At 44.0% G+C, this 19,683-nt stretch overlaps 2 protein-coding genes across 4 annotated transcripts in view; one reads left to right on the forward strand and one right to left on the reverse strand.

Moving 5' to 3' along the window:
- The window catches only part of pcif1 (phosphorylated CTD interacting factor 1), a 159,995-nt gene extending 145,375 nt beyond the window's left edge, over positions 1-14,620 (reverse strand). For all 3 annotated transcript variants that reach the window (XR_013888786.1, XM_080205106.1, XM_080205107.1), the window contains exon 1: positions 14,502-14,620. Coding sequence is in view for 2 of the 3 variants with exons in the window: in XM_080205106.1 (XP_080061232.1) it covers positions 14,502-14,619 (118 nt within the window). In the remaining variant the exon portion in view is untranslated. The remainder of the gene's footprint in view (positions 1-14,501) is intronic.
- Positions 14,621-14,671: 51 nt separating this feature from the next.
- pltp (phospholipid transfer protein) overlaps positions 14,672-19,683 on the forward strand; it is a 114,167-nt gene continuing 109,155 nt past the window's right edge. The window contains exon 1 of the mRNA XM_080205111.1: positions 14,672-14,787. The gene's annotated coding sequence lies outside the window, so the exon portion shown is untranslated. The remainder of the gene's footprint in view (positions 14,788-19,683) is intronic.

The raw sequence follows: 19,683 nt of genomic DNA on the forward strand, positions 1-19,683 counted from the left end.
GGGTTACAGGGATAGGGCCTAGATGGGATTATGGTTGGTGCAAACTGAATGGCCTCCTTCTGCACTGTTTCTATGATTGTGGTTGTTGGAGGTCAATCATCTCAACCCCAGAGCATCACTGCAGGAGTTAGTCAGAATAGTATCAAGAGCCCAACCATCTTCAGTTGCTTCATCTAAGATCATCTGCCAACACCACGTCAGAAATAGGGATGTGAACAAATACAGTTTTTAGTACCATTTGCAAATCCTCAGACAGTGAACAGTCTGTGTCTGCTGCATGCAGCAAGACTTGGGTAACATTTATGCTCAAGTTGACATATGCTGCCTCACCGCACCAGGGACCAAGGTTCAATTCCGATCTTAAGTGACTGCGGAGAGTTTATAGGTTCTCCCGGAGTCTGCGTGGGTTTCCTCCAGGCAGTCCAGTTTCATTGAATCCTACAGTGCAGAAAGAGGCCCATCGAGTCTGCACTGACCACAATCCCACCCGGGCTCTACCCCCATATCCCTACATATTTTACCTGCTAATCCCTCTAACCTAAGCATCCTAGTACACCAAGGGGCAATTTTAGCATGGCCAATTAACCTAACCCACAGAGCTTTGGACTGTGGGAGGAAACTGGAGCACTCAGGAAATCCATCGAGACACAAGGAGAACGTGCAAACTCCACACAGTGACCCAAGCCAGGAATCAAACCCAGGTCCCTGGAGCTGTGAAGCAGCAGTGCTAACCACTGTGCTACTGTGCCGCCCATTGATCCCACAGATCTGCAGGTTAAGTGGATTAGCCATGGTAAATGAGCAGGGTTATGGGAATAGGGTAGGGAAGGTCCTAGTTCAAATGCTCTTTCAGAGAGTCAGTGCAGACTCAATGGGCTGGACGGCCTCTTTCTGCACTATAGTATGATACTGTATCTTTAACAAATGTATTCATATCATGTTTCAGCTGAGGGGCATGTTTAAAATTCAGCCATTTACACAGTACAGATTTATCTGCACCAGGCAGCTCACATGCCAGGAATGCAGGCTAATGATTGAATTTAGCTAGGGATGTGTTTGTTTTAATCAGAGCTAATGCATTTTTGCTTATTTTGGTTTTTTCTCCTTGGAGTTTCAGTGTAAGACGCTGATTAGATTGATTGACAAAGACAGTAATGTCCTAACGGGCAGAGCTAAGCTTGCAGAAGAGAGTTTTTTTTCAAAAAAAGAACAGTCAGCTTCTGCCTGATCCTGTAAGAGGCAAGATGTCACTCTCGCTCTCTTTCTGGAAGCTGCTACCTGGGACTGTCAGAAGAAATGTTGTTCCATCTTTCTCTCTGCAGAGGTGTTCAAAGGCTTTTGGACTGTTAACAAACACAAGCGTGTAGTCCCGGAGGTTTGTGAACTGATTTTGAAGAGGAGTTTTATATCTCTAAAAGGAATATTGCTTGAATTGGAACAAAAGAGATCGATAACAATTAAGAATTGTATCTTGTCCTGTTTAAGTATTTCAATCGGTAAAAGTTAAGCTAATTCTTAAAATATTGTTAAATAAAGTTTGTTTTAGTAAAGGCTTTCAAGTGTGTCAATAGAATCACACCTTATCCTCACACTAATAACAAAATAAAACACTATTGGGGTCTAGACAGGAATTATAACATACTTTGGGGTTTCTGTTCTAACAATAGTGATTCTGCGATTCTCAGTGGCGAGCAACATTTACGTCACACGAATGTCAGGCAACAACCATCTCCAAAATAAGAGAATCTAACCAGATATACGTTAATGACCTAGACTTGTGTGGACACGACAAATCAAATGGCTTCCTTCCGTGTCATAACCATTTGATGATTTTATGAAGTATCGCCCTTAACGTTCGAATGGCAAGACCAATCGCTGAATTCCCCACCATCACCATCTGCGGGTTAACATTAATTAGAAACTGAACTGGACCAGCAATATAAATATTGTGGCACCAAAGAATCCACAAAGGGTGTGGTAGGTTGTTTGAGTCACTGTTGGCCTGTGTCCAATGGCATACCACAAGGTTCAGTGCTGGGTACCTTACTGTGTGATCTACAGATAAATAGGGAGGGAGGGAGGGAGGAAGATAAGCAAATTTGCAGATTGCTCAAGTGGTTAATAGTTACAGAAGATACAGATGGGCTGGTCAGATGGGCACAGCAATGGCAGCTGGTATTTAACCTTGGTAAGTGTGAGGTGATGCACTTGGAAGTAGTAACAGGACACTTGCTTTTATCAGTCATGGTACAGAGTACAAGAGTGGAAAAATTATGTTGGAGCTGTACCAAACATTGGTCAGGTAACAACTGGAGTACTGTTTGCAGTTCTGGTCATCTCACTGTAGGAAGGATTTGATTGCACTAGATGGGGTACAGAGGAAATTCACAAGGATGTTGTCTGGGATGGAGCATTTCAACTATAGGGTAAGACTGGATAGATTTGAATTGTTTTCTTTAAAGCAGAGAAGGCTGAGTGTGGACGATTGAGATGCATAAAGTTACGAGGGTTTGGGCAGGGAGAGTAGGAAATAGCTGTTCCCTTTGGTTGTGGGCTTAATCACAAGTTTTAATTTCACTCAAGGTGATGGTTATCTGGAATGCATTGCCCAGGAAGGTAATGGAGGCTGGAAATCTTACAACCTTTAAAAAGTATTAAAAGAATAGGTGAAATGCCATAACATTCAAGGATATGGGATAAGTGCTGGAAAATAGTATTAGCATGACTTTAGTGGTAGTTATTGTCGGTGCAGAAGCAATGGGTCGAAAGGCCCTTTTTTGCACTGTACTGCTATGACACAGGGATCAGTGCTGGGACCGCAACTATTTACAATATATATTAAGTGATTTGGAGGAAGGAAGCAAATATACAAATTTGCAGACATCACAAAAATAAAATGGAAGGGCAAGTTGCAAGAGGAACACGAACAGTTTACAAAGAGATACTGATAGGTTAAGTGGGCAAATAGAGTATGATATGTTTATTTTGGAAGAGAAACAAAAGAATACCATTGGACAAGTTGCAGAGCTGGGCCGAGAGGTGGAGGATGGAGTTTAATGTGGAAAAGTGTGAGGTAATTCACTTTGGCAGGAATAATGGATGTGTAGAGTATAGGGCTAACGGTAGGACTCTGAATAGTGTGGATGAACAGAGGGATCTAGGTGTATGTGTACATAGATCCCTGAAAGTTGGGAATCAAGTAGATAGGGTTGTTAGGAAGGCATACGGTGTCTTGGCGTTTATTGGTAGGGGGATTGAATTTAGGAGCCGCAGCGTCATGTTGCAACTGTACAAAACTCTGGTGCAGCCGCACTTGGAGTATTGTGTGCAGTTCTGGTCCCCACATTATAGGAAGGATGTGGAGGCTTTGGAGAGGGTGCAGAGGAGGTTTACCAGGATGTTGCCTGGTATGGAGGGGAGGTCCTATGAGGAGAGACTGAGGGATTTGAGGTTGTTTTCGTTAGAAAGAAGGCAGCTAAGAGGGGACCTTATTGAAACATATAAGATGATTAGAGGTTTGGATAGGGTGGACAGTGATAGCCTTTTTCCTTGGATGGAGAAAGCTAGCACGAGAGGGCATAGCTTTAAATTAAGGGGTGGTAGTTATAGGACGGATGTCAGGGGCAGGTTCTTTACCCAGAGGGTGGTGAGGGATTGGAATGCCCTGCCTGCTGCAGTTGTAAATGCGCCTAGTTTGGGGGCGTTTAAGAGATCCGTGGATAGGTTTATGGATGGAAAGGGTTTGGTTTAGGTTAGAGGGTCATTGTTTTTTAACTGGTCGGCGCAACATCGTGGGCCAAAGGGCCTGTTCTGCGCTGTATTGTTCTATGTTCTATTATTTACATGGAGAAAAATTGCAGAAAGCTGCAACACAGAAGAACTTGGTAGTACTTATACACGAAACAAAGCTAGCACACAGGTGTAGCAGGTAATCAAGAAGCCCAATGGAATGTTGGCCCTTAACTCAAGGGGATTGGAATACAAGAGTAGGGGAGTCTTGCTGCAACTGTGCAAGGTACTGGAAAGACCACATCTGGAGTACTGAGAGCAGTTTTAGTTCCCTTATTTAAGGAAATACATAATTTCATTGGAGGCAGTTCAGAGAAGGTTCACTCAGATGTTCCCCAGATACATCCTCAGTAATAATGCTGAGATATTGATGGAGATTTCCTCAACTGGAGGGACAGTCTGATGAGCAAAGGTTAAACAGGTTGAGGCTCTGCTCATTAGAATTTAGAAGATTGAGAGGTAAGCTCATTGAAACATATAGAATTCTAATGGGGCTTGACAAGGTAAATGGTGAGATGATGTTTCCCTTCATGAGAGTTGAGGACCAAAGGGCCCTAGAATATAACGGCACCAATTTAAGATTGAGATGAGGAGGAATTTTTTCTCTCAGAGGGGTTTGACTCTTTGGAACTCCTTGCAACAGAGCACTGTCGGAGCGAAGTCATCTTATATTTAAGGCTGTGATAAATTTGATTAGAAAGAGCATCAGGGGTTACAGGAAAGGGCAGGAAAATGGACACAAGGTCTTTTGGATCAGCCATGATCCTAGTGGATAGCAGAGCAAGCTGAAAAGGCTGAATAGCCTGCTCCTGTTTCTATTTCTTATGATCCTTACAGGTAAGCAGCTGAGAATTCTGTGGCAAGTAGCTTACTTCCTGGCTCCCCAAAATCTCTCCATCTATGTGGAACAAGTCAGGAGTGTCATGAAATATTCTCCACTTGCTGGTTGATCAAATATTGTTGTTAGAGCTCTGCTCATCACCCCATCCATCATGTTAAACATCCATCCGCTCCACAACTAGTAGATGGTATCAGCAGTACATACTACATGATGCACTATAGCAGCTCACTAACGTTACTTCAACAGCATCTTTCAAACCCATAGCCTCCACTAAAAGCACCGGACACATAGGAGCATGGATCACTAGCAACTTCAAGTCCTCGTTCCCATTTTAAATGGAAGATTCCTTATTTAGAAACTCTGGCCCCTTGTTCTAGATTACCCCATGAGAGGGCACCCACTTTCCCTCACAATCTTATGTTTCCTTAGATACCTCGTTCTTCTCAACTCAAGGACAGGCTCAATCTTACCCCAGAAGGCAACCTCAAATCCTTTCATCCCAGGAATCACCTAGTGAGCCTGCTCTGAACTGCTTCTATCGCAAGGACATCTATCCTTAAATAAGGAGACCAAACTTGTCCATAGCATGCTACAGTGCAGAGGGACCTGGGGGTCCTTGTGCATGAGTCGCAAAAACCCAGTCTGCAGGTGCAGCAGGTGATCAAGAAGGCGAATGGGATGCTGGCCTTTATAGGGAGGGGGACAGAATATAAAAGCTGGGAGGTCTTGCTGCAACTGTACAGGGCACTGGTGAGGCTGCAGCTGGAGTACTGCATGCAGTTTTGGTCGCCGCACTTGCGCAAGGATATTTTGGCCTTGGAGGGAGTGCAGAGGAGGTTCAGTAGGCTGATACCGGAGATGAGAGGGTTGGACTATGAAGAGAGAATGAATAGACTGGGTCTGTACTCGGAGTTTAGAGGGATGAGGGGGGATCTTATAGAGACGTATAAGGTAATGAAAGGGATGGATAGGGTAGAGGTAGAGAAATTCTTCCCGCTCAGAAAGGTCCAGTTTAGAACGGAGTTAGGGAGGAACTTCTTCACTCAAAGGGTGGTGAATCTCTGGAATTCTCTGCCTGTTGAAGTGGTGGAGGCTACCTCGCTAAATATATTTAAGTCACGGGAAGATAGGTTTTTGACAGACAGGGGAATTAAGGGTTATGGGGAGAAAGAGGGAAAGTGGAACTGATCCATTTCACATCAGCCATGATCTTATTGAATGGCAGGGCAGGCTCGAAGGGCTAGATGGCCTACTCCTGCTCCTATTTCTGATGTTCTTATGTAGTGCTCTAGATGTGGTCTCAATGCCCTGTACAGCTGCAGCATTCTCTCTCTCCATTTAAATATCTTGCTTTTCTATTCTTCCTGCCAAAATGAATTTCACATTATATTCCAACTGCCAAATATTTACCCAATCATTCATGCCATTTATAACTTTTCTCACAACTTGCTTTACTACCTATCTTTTTATAAAGATTGAAACCAGCTTGAAAATCCTTTCATCTAGGCCATTAGTATAGATTACACTGATCCCTGTGACACTCCATTAGTTACAGTTTTCCAAGCTGAAAAAGAGCCAGTAAACAGCTTCAACTAACTTGGGAAATGGATCAGGTTCAGCATTACCAAAACAAATTCCAACCACAGAACACATTTTTACTTGTAACATTTTACTTCAGAAAAAGTCTTCAAAATTCCAACTCATCCTACCCTGCAACAAGCAAGTCATCCAGGTAACCCCTTTTGAAAGTGTTATCCATGTCTCCTTGAAGTCCAACAAAAGCAAGGAACACAAATAGTGAACAAATATGTCAGCATAAATGTGCAAATAATAGTGCTGAGATATTGATAGCGATTTCCTCAACTGACGCTCACAAAAAGAGTCAAACTCAATTTTGGATTTCATTTAGCTGAGAAAATGGGGCTTCAGACTTTCTCATTGGATATGCAGGGATTATGTCTTCAGGAGGTTCATCAGAATAATCCTTGGGAGGATGAATTACTTAATGAGGAACAATCGAGGTGACTGGATCTGTATCCTCTAGAGTTTTGAAGAATAAGAGGTGATCTCACTGAAAAATTCTTAAGGACGCGATAGGTTAAATGCAGAAAGTGTGTTTTCCCAGGTCGAGAAGCAGGGGACAATATCAGATTAAAAGGGATGGTCATTTTAATCTGAGGTAGAGAATTTCTTCACTCAGATGAGTGAATCTTTGGAATTCTCTATCTCAAAAGTTGTGGAAATGCAGTTATTGAGTATCTAGATTTCTAAATCAAGGGATAACATGGGAAAGTGGTGTAGAGGTAGAGAAGTAGTCATGATCTAATTGAAGGGCAGAACAGACTTAAGTTTAAATGAGCCATTCCTGTTTCTATCTAACGCCTGATCTACAGCCAATTTATACCATCCACAAACTAATAATTCTATCTAGTTTTAACGCTGGAGTAATGAGCAAAATGGAATATTATACTTTTCAGTTCATTACAATATTTTTCCTTTAAATACTATGGAAGCCATGACACAGACTGCGATAAATAAAACTGGCATGCCGCTTTTGAAACATGTGTTTAACCCCAAAACCATTCAGTCCTTAGTGTGTCCCATGCTCCATCCTTGCACTTGAATGCTAATCTACAAATCTTCACTTCTACAACTTTATTTTTCTGTCAAAATTAACTATCAAAGGAAACCAGTTATTTTAAATAAAAGGAGAACTCTTTTTAGAACTAGATGCTAAACTAGTAGCACCAGCTGCTCAAGTCACAGGTGCATCAATTCTATCACTGATGGACACCACTTATCTGCTATGAAACTTTCAGTTAACAGTATGTGGTGATCCATTTTCAAACTCTGATATCTTTCCCTCAAAAGACCCTTGCAGCTCCCCATGCAACTTTTGTTCCCTATTTAGAATTGTGATTGAAACACAAAATTGGAACCTCAATTTTCAACTCTTCACGGCCCCATTTTTCACCTCTACTGTCCCTGGTTCACTCGATTGTTAAAAATCAGCACTCTTACACATTTCTCAGAAATATCCTGTTGCACTTCAGGTAAATATTTGAGAAAATTATTTTCTAGTGACATTTAAATATCAGAAGGGCAGACAAGGAGGAAAAGCTGGTGGGAGTTGTGCTGATAAGGGATGGGGTCAGTACATGAGTAAGGGAGAAGTAGCGAAATAAAGAACATGTGGCATTGTTTCGATGATACGAAGAAACAGCAAAGGGCAGCAGACACTGGGTGGAGTGTGAGGCAGATTATTTATTAATCAGGAGACTTAGTGCCTCAAGCAAACAGCTTGTAATATTCGAGTAGGTCCACTACTCAAGTGGGCTGGCCCACTCAAAGACAAGGGGGGGAATCTATCTGTGGAGCCAGATGAAATGGGCAAGGTATTAAATGAGTACTTTGTGTCAGAGAAGGACTTGGTTGATGACGAGTCTGGGAAAGAATGTGTAGATAGTTTGAGTCATGTTGTGATCAAAATGGAAGTGGTATTGGGGTTCTTGAGAAACATCAAGGTAGACAAGTCTCCAGGGCCTGATGGGGTATACCCCAGAATACAGAGAGGGAAGAGGGGAAATTGCTGGGGCCTTGAGAGAAATCTTTGTGTCCTCACGGGCTACAGGGGAGGTCCCAGAGGATTAGAGAAGAGGCAATGTTGTTCTTTTGTTTAAGAAGGGTAGCAAGAATAATTCAGGTAATTACAAGCTGGTGAGCCTTACATCAGTGGTAGAGAAATTATTGGAGAGGAAAACGTGTCTAAATACATTGACGAAGGAAGAGCAGTAGACGTGATTTATATGGACTTCAGTAAGGCATTCAATAAGGACCCCCATGCAAGACTTATTGAGAAAGTGAAGGAGCATGGGATCCAAGGGGCTGTTGCCTTCTGGATCCAGAACTGGCTTACCCGCAGAAGGCAGAGAGTGGTTGTAGATAGGTCTTTTTCTGCATGGAGGTCGGTCACCAGTGAGTGCCCCAGGGATCTGTTCTGGGACTCTTGATGTCTGTAATTTTCATAAATGACCTGGATGAGGAAGTGGAGGGATGGGTTGGTAAGTTTGCTGACCACATGAAGGTTGGTGGTGCTGTAGGTAGTTTGGAGGGATGTCAGAGGTTGCAGTGTGACATAGGGTGCAAGGCTGGGCGGAGAAGTGGCAGATGGACTTCAACCTGGATAAATGTGTAGTGGTCCATTTTGGCAGGTCAAATGGAATGAAGGAGTATAATATCAAGGGTAAGACTCTTACCAGTGTAGAAGATCAGAAGGGCCTTGGGGTCCAGGTCCATAGGATTCTAAATGGCCTCACAGGTAGAGGATGTGGTTAAGAAGGGGTACTGGCCTTCATCAATCGAGGGAAGGAGTTTAGGAGTCGGGAGATAACGTTGCAGCTTTATAAGACCCTAGTCAGACCTCTCTTGGAGTACTGCGCTCAGTTCTGGTTGCCTCATTACAGGAAGGATGTGGAAGCTATTGAAAAGGTGCAGAGGAGATTTACAAGGATGTTGCCTGGTTTGAGTGGCATGCCTTATGAGGATAGGTTGAGGGATTTTGTCTTTGCTGGGCAACATGACAGCTCAGTGACTGCTGGACAACACTACAGCTCAGTGACCATCACTGTTTGCTGTGCAGATACACAGATTTGGGCCAGTGTCTGTGGGAGTTTGCGCATTCTCCCCGTGCTCCGGTTTCCTCCCACACCCCAAAGACGTGCTCTTAGACTGATTGGTGTAACAAATTGTCCCTAAATTAGTTTCCCCTCTGTCTGTTTTTCAATGTGGAGTGCCATAAGCATAGACAAGGGTCATGGGTGGAGAGGGGACTCAATGTTGAAATGGTGGCACAGGCTCGTTGGGCCAAAGGGCCTGTTTCCCATGCTGTGTTGTTCTTTGTTCTTTTCTCCTTGGAGAGACGAAGGATGGGAGGTGACCTGATAGAAGTGTATAAGATGTGAGAGATATAGATCGGGTGGATTCTCAGAGGCTTTTTCCAAGGGCTGAGATGGTTGCTACGAAAGGACACAGGTTTAAGGTGCTGGGGAGTATGTACAGAGGAGATATCAGGGTGGTGGGTGAGTGGAATCGGCTGCCATCGGTGGTGGTGGAAGCAAATTCGATTGGGTCTTTCAAGAGAATTCTGGATGAGTACATGCAACTTAGTAGAATTGAGGGTTACAGGTAAGCCTAGTAGGTTTAGAAGAATGAGGGGAGATCTCATTGAGACGTATAAGATGATGAATGGGATGGATAGGATAGAGGTGGAGAGACTCTTCCCACTCAGAAAGGATAGTAGGACTAGGGGGCACAGCCTCAAGATGGGGGGGGCGGGGGGGCGGTTTAGAACGGAGTTGAGGAGGAACTTCTTCACTCAGAGGGTGGTGAATCTCTGGAATTCTCTGCCCGTTGAAGTGGCGGAGGCTACCTCGCTAAATATTTTTAAGATGCGGGTTGATGGGTTTTTGATAAGAGAGGGGATTAAGGGTTATGGGGAGAGGGCGGGAATGTGGAACTGAGCCACAACAGGTCAGCCATGATCTTATTGAACGGCAGGGCAGGCTCAAAGGGCTAGTTGGCCTACTCCTGCTCCTATTTCTTATGTTCTTATGTATGGATATCATCGGCGCAACTTGTGGGCCAAAGGGCTTGTTTGTGTTGTAGTTTTTCTATGTTCTAGGATTCTTCAAGACAGGATTTATTCCCACTTGGAAATAAGCAGATGTATTAGTGAGAGGCAACACGGTTTTGTGAAGGAAATGTTGTGTCTCACGAGCTTGATCGAGTTTTCCGAGGAAGTGATGAAGATGATTGATGAGAATAGGGCAGTGGATGTTGTCTGCATGGACTTCAGTAAGGCCTTTGACAAGGTCCCTCATGGCAGACTGGTGCAGAAGGTGATGTTACATGGGATCAGAGGTGAGCTGGCAAGATGGATACAAAACTGGCTCGGTCAAAGTGAGAGAGTAGCAGTAGAAGGGTGCGTTTCTGAATGGAGGGTTGTGACAAGTGGCATTCCTCAGGGATCGGTGCTGTTTGTAATATACATACAAATGATTTGGAGGAAAATGAAACTGGATTGATCATTAAGTTTGCAGATGATGCAAAGGTTGGTGGATTTGCGGATAGCGATGAGGAACATCAGAGGATAGAGCAAAATGTAGATCTGTTGGAGACGTGGGCAGAGACATGGCAGGTGGAGTTTAATCCAGACAAATGTGAGGTCATGCATTTTGGAAGGTCTAATACAGATAAGAAATATACAGTAAATGGCAGAACCCTTAGGAGTATTGATATGCAAAGGGTGTGTTGGCACAGGTCATTGAAAGTGGCAATGCAGGTGGAGAAGGTAGTCAAGAAGGCATACGGCATGCTTGCCTTCATCAGACAGGTAACTGAGTTTAAGAATTGGTAAGTCAAGTCTTTCGGGAGCTTTATAGAACCTTAGTGAGGCCACACTTGGAGCATGGTGTTCAATTCTGATCGCCACGCTACCAGAAGGACGTGAAGGCTTTGGAAAGGGTACAGAAAAGATTTACCAGGATGGTGCCTGGTATGGAGGTCATTAGCTATGAGGAGAGGTTGGAGAAATTTGATTTGTTCTCACTGCAGCGACGGAGGTTGAGGGGAGACGTGATAGAAGTCTACAAGATTATGAGAGGCACGGACAGAGTGCCCAGTCAGAAGCTTTTTCCCAGGGTGGAACAGCCAATTACTAGGGGGCATAGGTTTAAGGTGCAAGTCTTAAAAGAGATGTGTGAGGCAGATATTTTTCTTTAGAGTGGTGGGTGCCTGGAACTCATTGCCAGGGAGGTAATGGAAGCGGATGCTGTGACTTTTAAGGGGCGTCTTGACAAGTACATAAATGAGATGGGAATAGAGGGATATGGTCCCAGAAGTGCAGTGGGTTTTAGTTAAGTCAGGCAGCATGGCTGGTGGGGCCGAAGGGCCTGTTCCTGGGCTGCAATTTTCATTGTTCTCGGTCGTGTGTTGGTGAAACATTTTCCGGACCTGAAAACATAACACTGGATATTGCGTAGACAATGACAACAAATCCCATGATCCAAAAAAATCTTGCATTGAAGAGTTTCAAGCCCTGAAGAAATGAAACTTAAATCAGAACATCAACAGTTGGATAGCTAATGTAAATATCATTCTTCACACAATGATACCCTGCATCTGGGTGGGAAATACTAAATATACTGCTCATACTGAAAAAAACTTGCATTCAAACTGTGAAAAATATTAAGCCTGTTTAAGAGTAGCCATATATGAAATGCAACAGCTTACTTGCTCCAGCCCCCATAAACAGCAGTGATCATGATCATGTTTTTTTTCTTATGTTGAATGATGAATATGGTGAGAATAACAGGATGAACTCCTGCGCTCTTCTGCAGAATAGTGCCTTGGGATCTTTGATGTCCCCCCCATGCAGTCAGATAGGGCCTCAGTTTAACACCTCATCTAATAGACATCCTCAGTCATTACTACACTGGAGCCTTAACTTCTGTCCTGGAATGGGACTAGAAGCAACGGTCTTGTGACCTGGGGACAACAAAGCTGACACAGAATTTCATTTCTGGTGTGAAGCCTAGTATGAATATTAGGGAAGGATATTTTAAATAAACTGCTCCTTTCCGATGACAGAAGTAAAGACTTAACCTGGTAAGTGGGGTTATTCCTGCCTGGTCACATGGTACGGTCCAAGATTTCTTGGCCACTTTTCTAGTTTGAACCACAGAACAATTTACTGAGATGCTGAAACATTGAAAATGGCCCTGCATTTTCTCATAATAGCATCTCTTGCCATGAGAAAAGCAAGAATCATTCTCAGTTAACGCTAGTGAGCATAACTTCTAAAGGCAGAAAGGCAACAGAACTGGTTTAATTATAGCTCAGCCTCTAATATCACTGGCCAAACACATACTGTTTGGGTTCTTTTCAAATATGTTGCATTAATCAATATAAATTCACTTCATATGACATACAGTAATAAAAAACTTTCATATAATCAACAACCAAACATAGGCTCAGGCTTCAAAAACTAGTCACTGGATTCTGGTTATAGATCTTGATTTCCAGTTGCCAGGTACTGATTCTCACCAAGATCTGCTGGGAATTGGACATCCAAGTTAGAAATCATCCCAGGTTTGCCACTCACCTCATGCTGCATTCCAAATTAAGATTGGATATAAATTCTGATTCTATGTGGCATACTGAGAGACATGTCCACGGAAACACTATGAAATCGAGACAGAACACTAAATATGAATGTGTACAACCCATCGGCACATCAGACCAAATCAAACAGCAAAATCAGCTCAGCAAAACAGTACCACTAACAACTTGGAATCTCAGTCTCATTGCATACCAAACAGGCATCCCATGTACCTACCATCTGAGGTACTTTGGATCTATGTTTACCAAGGAAAAGGATACTACACAAACCATAGAGAAAAAGGAGCGAGTTAAGACTAGATGGCTGAAAATGATCAAACTGTGGCAAAGGATTAGTTATACTTAAGATTGATAAGTAGAAATAGAATACACACCAGATGCTGACAGAAAAGATGGAAACTGCAGAGTTACTGCTGCAATCTTCCAGTTCTCCAATGATACTGGAAAAATTACATCCTTGTCCAAAATGCAAGTAACTACAGGCTAGATTGTTTAACTTCAGTAACATGAAAGCTTTTAAAAATGATAATCCATATAAATAATTACTTGGATAATTGCAAATAAATTAGGGAGAGTCAAAACAAGATTTCTACCTAGATTCAAGGCCCAGGTGATTTACATTGAAACTCTCAAACCTATCTCTATGCAAAGATATCCTAGGAACTCTAGCAGTTAGTCCACAGGATGAAGCAGGCGAGTACTTTTAGGCAGCAAGATACAGTAGGTTACCACACAGCAACATAGCTGGCAGTTCACACTTAGATTGTAGAGACCAGATTTCATGGAGGTTAAATGAAGTTGGATCTAACTTGATCCTTGGGAAAAATCTCATCATAAGAAACACATCTGAAAAGTTCCCAGGCTCAGAAACAAACATAAACCCTTAGAAGCTAACAATTACTTTGGACTGGTCCCAGGAGAATTGAATATGCTATGAACTACACTCCACCTATTGGTTGTACAGACTGCCCATCAATCGGTTCCTCTCAATACCCCTATGTTTCCCTCCCCAAAAATCACGCCCCCCCTCTCCCCATCCACCCACACCACCTCCTCCCTAGTTTCTTTCTCTGTCCCTCCCTCAGTATCTTCGCCACAATCTCCCTCTCTCTAGTCTTACCCCCCACATTCTCCCTGTCCCTCCCCCCCGTCTTACCCCCCACATTCTCCCTGTCCCTCCCCCCAGTCTTACCCCCAGACATATTCCCTCTGCCCCTCCCCCAATGTCTCCTCTATCCCTCCCTTCGGTCTCTCCCTCCCTTTCCCCGCTGTTGTCAATGGAGCCGCTGTGTTGCCGACTCTACACTGCGCATGCTCCTATCATGCCGCCCGCCCAGATCCGCAGTCGGAGCTCTGACCGAGGGCGGGAGAAGGAGAGCAGCAGGAAGGGGAGACCAGGGCTCAGGGCCGCTGCTCACTCGATGCCTTGGCAGTGACAGGATGGTGTTTGAGCAGACAGATCAGGAGTTGAAACAATCAAGAGTGAGTGTAGGCCACTGGTTCCCTCGGACTGGCTCACAACAACAAGCCCCAAGATGGCGGCGGATGCCTGCTCCAGCCAAACGCAGCGCCGCCGCCAGCACCGCTTCCTCCGCTCGGACGCGGCCGGGCGCAATGTAACGGGCCGCTGGTGAAGTGTCTAATGCCGCGCTCATCGCGCCACGCGTGATGGTGGTGTGCTCGTCCGCTGTACCTGCCGTATGATGTGTGAGGAGCGGCAGCGCCCTGTGTTCCCCCCGCTCCCGCCTCCGCTTCAGTGCTCGGCCGCCGCCTCCATCTTGTATTCCGGAGCGTCCCGCCGGTCTGCGCATGCGCGCTCTCGCCGCGCCAAGCCCCTGATTGGCTGGCGCCGGATGGGTCTGCGCGCGCTGATTGGCTCGCCCGAAGTTGGCAATAACAAGCGCTCTGAATGGTGGGATTCAAGCAAAAGCGGTCAATTTCTCATTGGGTGAGGAGCTCGCGGGCGACGCAGAATCTGGGTGAGTGGCTGCAGTTGTATGAGCTGGACTGAGAGACATCAAAACAAACAGGTCACAGAGAGAGACACACACACATCAAACAGGTCACAGGGAGAGACACACACATCAAACAGGTCACAGGGAGAGAAAACAAGCCAGAGAGAGAGAGAGAATCAAAACAAGCCAGAGATAGAGAGAGAGATATCAAAATAAACAGGCCAGAGGAGAAATCAAAACAAATGCGCCAGAGAGAGAGAGACATCAAAACAAACAGGTCCGAGGGAGAGAGCGATGTCAAAATAAACAGGCCAGAGAGAGAGACGTCAAAACAAACAGGCCAGAGGGGGAGAGAGAGACATCAAAACAAGCAGGTCAGAGAGAGAGATCAAAACAAACAGGCCAGAGAAAGAGTGAGACAGCAAAACGAACAGGCCAGAGGGAGAGAGAGATGTCAAAACAAACAGGTCAGAGAGAGAGAGAGACATCAAAACAAATGGGCCGGAGAGAGAGGGAAACATCAAAACAAACAGGTCATAGAGAGAGAGACATCAAAACAAACAGGTCATAGAGAGAGAGACATCAAAACAAACAGGTCATAGAGAGAGAGACATCAAAACAAACAGGCCAGAGAGACAGACATCAAAACAAACAGGCCAGAGAGACAGACATCAAAACAAACAGGCCAGAGAGACAGACATCAAAACAAACAGGCCAGAGAGACAGACATCAAAACAAACAGGCCAGAGAGACAGACATCAAAACAAACAGGCCAGAGAGACAGACATCAAAACAAACAGGCCAGAGAGACAGACATCAAAACAAACAGGCCAGAGAGACAGACATCAAAACAAACAGGCCAGAGAGACAGACATCAAAACAAACAGGTCAGGGAGAGAGAGAGATCAAAACAAACAGGCCGGAGAAAGAGAGCGAGAGACATCAAAACAGGCCAGAGAGAGAGACATCAAAACAAACAGGTCAAAGAAAGAGTGAGACAGCAAAACGAACAGGTCCAAGAAAGAGAGATCAAAGCAAATAGGCCAGAAAGAGAGACATCAAAATAAAAAGGTAAGAGAGAGAGAGAGACATCAAAACAAACAAGTCACAGAGAGAGTGAGACAGCAAAACGAACATGTCCGAGAGAGAGACATCAAAATAAACAAGCTAGAGAGAGACTAAGGAGATAAAAGGTTATGGGGAGAAGAAAGGGAATGGGGATGAGAATCATATCAGCCATGACTGAATAGCAGAGCAGATCCAATGAGCCGAGTGACCTAATTCTAACCCTATACCTTATTGTCTAAAACGAACCGGAGAGAGAGAGACACACATCAAAGCGATCACACCAGAGGGAGACAGCAAAATAAACACCAGAGAGAAAGGGGAACATCAAAACAAACAGAGAATAAGGGGACCAGGAGTTATGGGGAGAAGGAAGGGAATGGGGATGAGAATCATATCAGCCATGATTGAATAGCAGTTCCTCTTTTCACAAGTCTCTTAGTTCTTTCGTATTTCTAGGACATTTTCCATATCTTCCTCCATGAAGACGGGTACAAAGTAATTGTTTAGTTACTCTGCCGTTTCCCTATTCTCTGTTGCAAATTCTCCTGTTGTGCCTGTAATGAACCCACCTATGTCCTTGTTAATCTTTTCCTTTTCACACACCTAACAAAGTTTTCTCACTATCTTACATTCTAATTCTCATTTCCCTTTAACAGATTTTCATCCTCCTTTGTTAGATCCTGAATTGCTCTCAATCCTCAGATTTGCCACTTTCACTGGCACTGTATAAATCACTTCCTTTGATCAAATGCAGTCATCAATTTCTGTTATTAGCATGGATGATTTATCTTTGCTGATTTTTTGTGTATAAAAGGAATATATTTTTATTTAAACCATGTACTATAAATATTAGCCAATGCCTGTCTACTACAAATCTTTTAATGTACTCATTTTATTAGATTCGTAGAATCCCTTTAGGAGACCATTTGACTCTTCAATCCTGTGCTGACAACAATCCCACCCAGAGCCTATCCCCGTAACCTCCGCATCTTTGGACTGTGAGAGGAAACCAAAGCACCCGGAGGAAACCCACGCAGACACGGGGAGAACATGCAAACTCCGCACAGATAGTGACCTGAGGCTGGAATTGAACCTGGGTCCCTGGCAGTGTGAGGCAGCAGTGCTAACCACTGTGCCCCAATCCACCATAGACAACTCACCCTCCATACCTTCATAATTTCCTTTGCTCAGATTTAAAACACTCGTTTTCAAAATGAATCATTTTCAGACTTAATGTGAAACTCATATTATGGTAACGTTTCGAGTCTAGCTGCTGAGAGCAAAGCAGATGAGATTTATGCTGTGACTGTGGGGGAGGGCTGTAATTGGTCAAGCAAATGTGATGATGAGGGCTGAGAAAGGTGCTGAAAGTGTCCATTAATTGATCAGCATGTGTGAATAGCAGAACAGAGGTATAGATTATTAAAGGACTACCTGCGGAATGTGGCAGTTCCCCTGAAGGTAGGGTTGGGGGTGTTGCTGAAGTCAAGGACCAAGGGCCCAGACCTTCCTGTCACTCGTCACTTACAGGCACTACCCTGATCTCCTGTCAGTCCTTGGCCTTTTGTAATCGTCTAGTGAAGCCCAACGTAAACTAGGGGAACAGCACTTCATGTTCTGATTGGGCATTTCACAGCCTTGAAGGCAGAAGGGAGGCCAGTGATCCGAGGGGGGGAGGTTGGTGGGGTAGGGGGCACGGTCTGCCTACAGGGTGTCTGCACTGCAAGGGGTGGAGGGGGAGGGGGCTGGAGATCGGGACAGTCCAGGTTGGGTGGGGGGGGAGGGGGAATGGTCAGGGGTCTGTGATCGGGCTGTGGAGGGGGTGGTCAGAGGGGCAGCATTGTGGGGTCATGGGGCTGGCTAGCGATCGTGCTGGCCAGCAAATGGGAGGCTGAGAGTTCAGGGCCGCTGCACATGCGTAGAGGCCACTGATTTCAGCCTCCCTGGGTCCAGCCCCCTGGAATCTAATGAGATTCATGCTGGTAGTCACTGCAGTGTACAGAGTGTGAGACATTCTTGTGTGAACTCCCACTGGAAAAAAACAAGCATGAAGTACTCCAGTTTTCCTGTGAATTCAACGCTTGGAATTTCTTTTGGAGAATTCTGCCCACAGTCTCTGTAACCCAACAGGTTAATTGTGGTCAGACAACACCATACTCTGAAATCTGTGGCAGATGTTACTCAATCGATCTTCTGTGGATTTCTCCTCAAATTCACCCAGATAGTTGTCACATGAGTGGTTCCGAACTTCACTCTCAAAAAGACACATTTTAAAATCTTCTTCTGAACCAGTGCTTCCTCTCAGCTGTTTTAATCAAGAATCCACCTCCAGTTTTCCCAACACTCCTTTCAGTCTTCCTTTGTCTTGAGTTGCATCATGATCAAACTTCAACAGGAGTAGTCTATCCAGAACAGAATATTATTTCAAAAACTGGAAATAAGGACACCAGACCTTGTGAATACTTCAAATATGTCGCTTTTCTATAAACAAGCTCATCAGCTCTTTCCTTCTCAGGTGTGACTTTAACTTCCATGAAAAGTATCTTGTTCCAATGGCAGTTTTTCTTTGATCCTTTTTACTTCAATATTCCTGGAGCTTCTTTTTCATTCCCTGGTTTCTAGAACTAACTGTCCTTTAGCTTCTCTGGAGCAAGCGATCATTGGGCATGACAGTGATCACATGGACAGCAGGCTGCAGGTGGTTTCTCACAATGGCTATCCACACATACTGTTTTGAGTGACTCAGCTAAACTTCCATCATCAGTGAATACGGGACAAAGGCCAAAATAGGATTTATATCAAACAGAAGTGGGACAGTGTGGCAGATTCTTCAGTATGATCAGAGGAGCCTTAAGCTTTACCTCAAGAAGGGACATAGAGGAACAAGAAGAAGAAATTTCATGAGCGGCATTGGAGTTGATTACTGTGTTGCTTTGATGCTGACATCCTTGTTTTTAAAGTTGTATTTATTCAGAAAGTGCTGGAAAATCTCAGCAGGTCTCACAGCATCCGTGGAGAAAGAACAGCGCTAACGTTGAGTCTGGATGAAGGCTCATCCAGATTGGAAAAATCAGTTCTGTTCTCTACACAGATGCTGTCAGACCTGTTGAGATTTTCCAGCATTTTCTGTTTGTTTCAGATTCCAGCATTCTCAGCAATTTGCTTTTATTATTTTCTATGTATTTATTTATTTGCTTGATGTTTGTATGAATTGCTTAAATTATTAAATAGCTTCTAATTCATTAATGGACTTTTTGCTGACTAGTGTTCAACTTCACAAATCACTGGAAGATCTATATCTCGACCAGGAGCTGCTATCAGAAGGAGAGGAGAGGCTGGTATTACTAAGAGGGCCTTTACAGAATTCACATTACAATTTTAAAAACTTTCCCATCTCTCAAAACTGTTCGATGGCTGTACTGCCTGTTTACATTAAATCCTCTTTTTTCATTAAAGCAATGTCATCATTAATCTCTAATCTCTAATCTTTTTCCTCCTCCTTACCTGGTAGATTTATTTCCCAGCCCTGACTGTCTTTCAGTTAAGTCTCAGTAATGGCTACCATGTCATACCCCTTATTGCAGCTGCAATTCATTCAATTTGTTCCTTTATTCTGTGTGTATAAAGAACTCTTACTAGGCCACCACATACCCTAATCTGTATGCTCTGATGTTTGAGAAACTGCACTTAGTGTATTTTCTTTCCTACTTTTAACTATGTTACATTCTTTAGGTTTTCTTTTACCTGTGGTACCTATTTCTACTGTTACTCTATCACTTTCATTTGTTTTCAAGTTTTCTTCCCCTTTACTCATTTAAAATCCCTGTGATTGCCCTAGTAATCCTTTCTGCG

Source organism: Carcharhinus amblyrhynchos, chromosome 16, assembly GCF_965287045.1.
Source record: "Carcharhinus amblyrhynchos chromosome 16, sCarAmb.v2.hapA, whole genome shotgun sequence".
NCBI lineage: Eukaryota > Metazoa > Chordata > Chondrichthyes > Carcharhiniformes > Carcharhinidae > Carcharhinus > Carcharhinus amblyrhynchos.